At 41.9% G+C, this 1,832-nt stretch overlaps 1 protein-coding gene across 1 annotated transcript; it reads right to left on the bottom strand.

Annotated features, from left to right (window-relative positions):
- Positions 1 to 234: 234 nt before the first annotated feature.
- LOC101601328 (centromere protein S-like) lies at positions 235 to 856 on the bottom strand. The gene has a single exon (XM_012948979.2). It carries the CDS (start codon positions 814 to 816, stop codon positions 403 to 405), a length of 414 nt encoding a protein of 137 aa, XP_012804433.2. The 5' UTR covers positions 817 to 856; the 3' UTR covers positions 235 to 402.
- Between the last annotated feature and the right edge of the window lie 976 nt (positions 857 to 1,832).

The raw sequence follows: 1,832 nt of genomic DNA, 5'->3' as shown, positions 1-1,832 counted from the left end.
CCCTCAATATTATCTTTTTTTTTTTGCAAATATAAATATTTTATTTATTTTTTATTTTATTTATTTATTAAGAAGAGAAATAGGCAGGAGGAAAGAGAGAATGGGTGTGCCAGGGCCTCCAGTGCCAGTTTGTGCATCTGGCTTATGTGGGTTCTAGAGAATCGAACCTGGGTCTTTGGCTTTGCAGGCAAGCACCTTAACTGCTAAGCCATCTCTTCAGCCCTTATTTATTTATTTATTTATTTGAGAGAGAAAAAGGCAGGTAGAGTGAGAGAGAGAGAAATGGGTGTGCCAGGCCTCTAGCCACAGTAAATGTACTCCAGACACATGCAGCCTGATTCAATTTTTTGACATGTCTGCATTTCTGCATGGCACTTCCTGCCTTTCCCCAAGTGGTGAGACTTAATTCTCACTCTCCATCACTTCAGTATCTTCTGGCTCTATAGAATTCTTAGTTTCATTCTCCAACTTTTTTTTCTTCTTTGCCTTTTGTTCTTGGTTAAGCTGAGCAATCTCTTCATTTTTCTCTGTGATATATTTTAGCAGTGAATTACTCCTCCTGGCTAAGAGCTTCACGTCTTCAGTGCTAATTGTGCTTCTTTTTGCGTGTCTGGCAAACATTTCAAGGTCTTTGGCAAAATGTTCGCACTGTTGAAAAGTCACCTCCGAAATTGCTGCAATGGTCTGTTTGCTGAACTGCACTTCCTTGTCCAAAGCAACCTCATTGCAAAGACAGCCCATTGTGTAGTGAACTGCTGCCTTTAGCCTCTGTTGGTAAGAGAATTCCTGCTGCTCCTCGGCTTCTGCTTCCTTCATCTCGGCTGACCGCCTTAGGCCGGCGTGTGAAGGGTGAGTGAAGAGACAGCTGCAACCCTCTGGTCAGATTTTCCCGCGCTGTCAATATTATCTTTTAAGGCAAGTATAGTTTGACTCTTTTGGTCATGTAGCTGATTAACATCTATAGTAATATTACCACATAGGGACCCTTGAAGGTGTTTATTCATTTTGACTCATGTATAGTTAGATTTCTTTTCCAGCTGTGGAGTCATACATATGGACTTATGTCTCCAATTACAAAGAGTCCTGGAGCTGAGTGGCTTGAATTTGGTCCTCAACATACATTCTAGCTGATTCCATTAATTGAACTTGGGATAGCAGTTTTATTTTATTTTATTTTATATTCTATAGAAAGGGCATTATGTACAGCCTTATCTACAAATTGAGCCATTTGAGAAGATTAGGTGACTTTTGTCACTGCCATGACAGAAGCAGTTGGATTAAAAACAGCAGTGACTATAGTGACCATGAGAATGAAATAGATTTTCTTTTTGTGTAACGTTGAAAGGACCAACAAGAAAGATATGAGGGCTGGAGTGAGAGCTTAGCAGTTAAGGAGCTTGCCTGTGAAGCCTAAGGACCAAGCTTCGATTCCCCAGTACCCAGTTAAGCCAGATGCACAAAGTGGTGCTTGTGTGGAGTTCATTTGCAGTGGCTGGAGTAGCTCTGACACACCCATTCTCTCTTTCTCTCTCTGTATCTTTCTCTTCTTCTGTTTCTCTCTCTCAAATAAAATATCTTAATAAAGAAAGATACATGAGGGGCTTGGAGTGATGCCTTAGTGGTTAAGGTGCTTGCTTGCAAAACCGAAGGATGCAGGCTTGACTCCCCAGAACCCATGTATGCCAGATGCACCAGGCGATGCATGTGCACATGTGCACGCAAGGTGGCGCAGTTCCTCTGCAGTGTCTAAGGTCCTGGCTCACCAATTCTCTCTCTCATAAAATTAAAAAAAACGAAAAGCCCGGTGTGGTGACACACGCCTTTAATCCCAG

The sequence above is a fragment of the Jaculus jaculus genome, chromosome 1, assembly GCF_020740685.1.
Source record: "Jaculus jaculus isolate mJacJac1 chromosome 1, mJacJac1.mat.Y.cur, whole genome shotgun sequence".
NCBI classification, from domain to species: Eukaryota; Metazoa; Chordata; class Mammalia; order Rodentia; family Dipodidae; genus Jaculus; species Jaculus jaculus.
The sequence above is the reverse complement of the archived record's forward strand: the minus strand, read 5'-3'. Positions and strand labels throughout refer to the sequence as shown.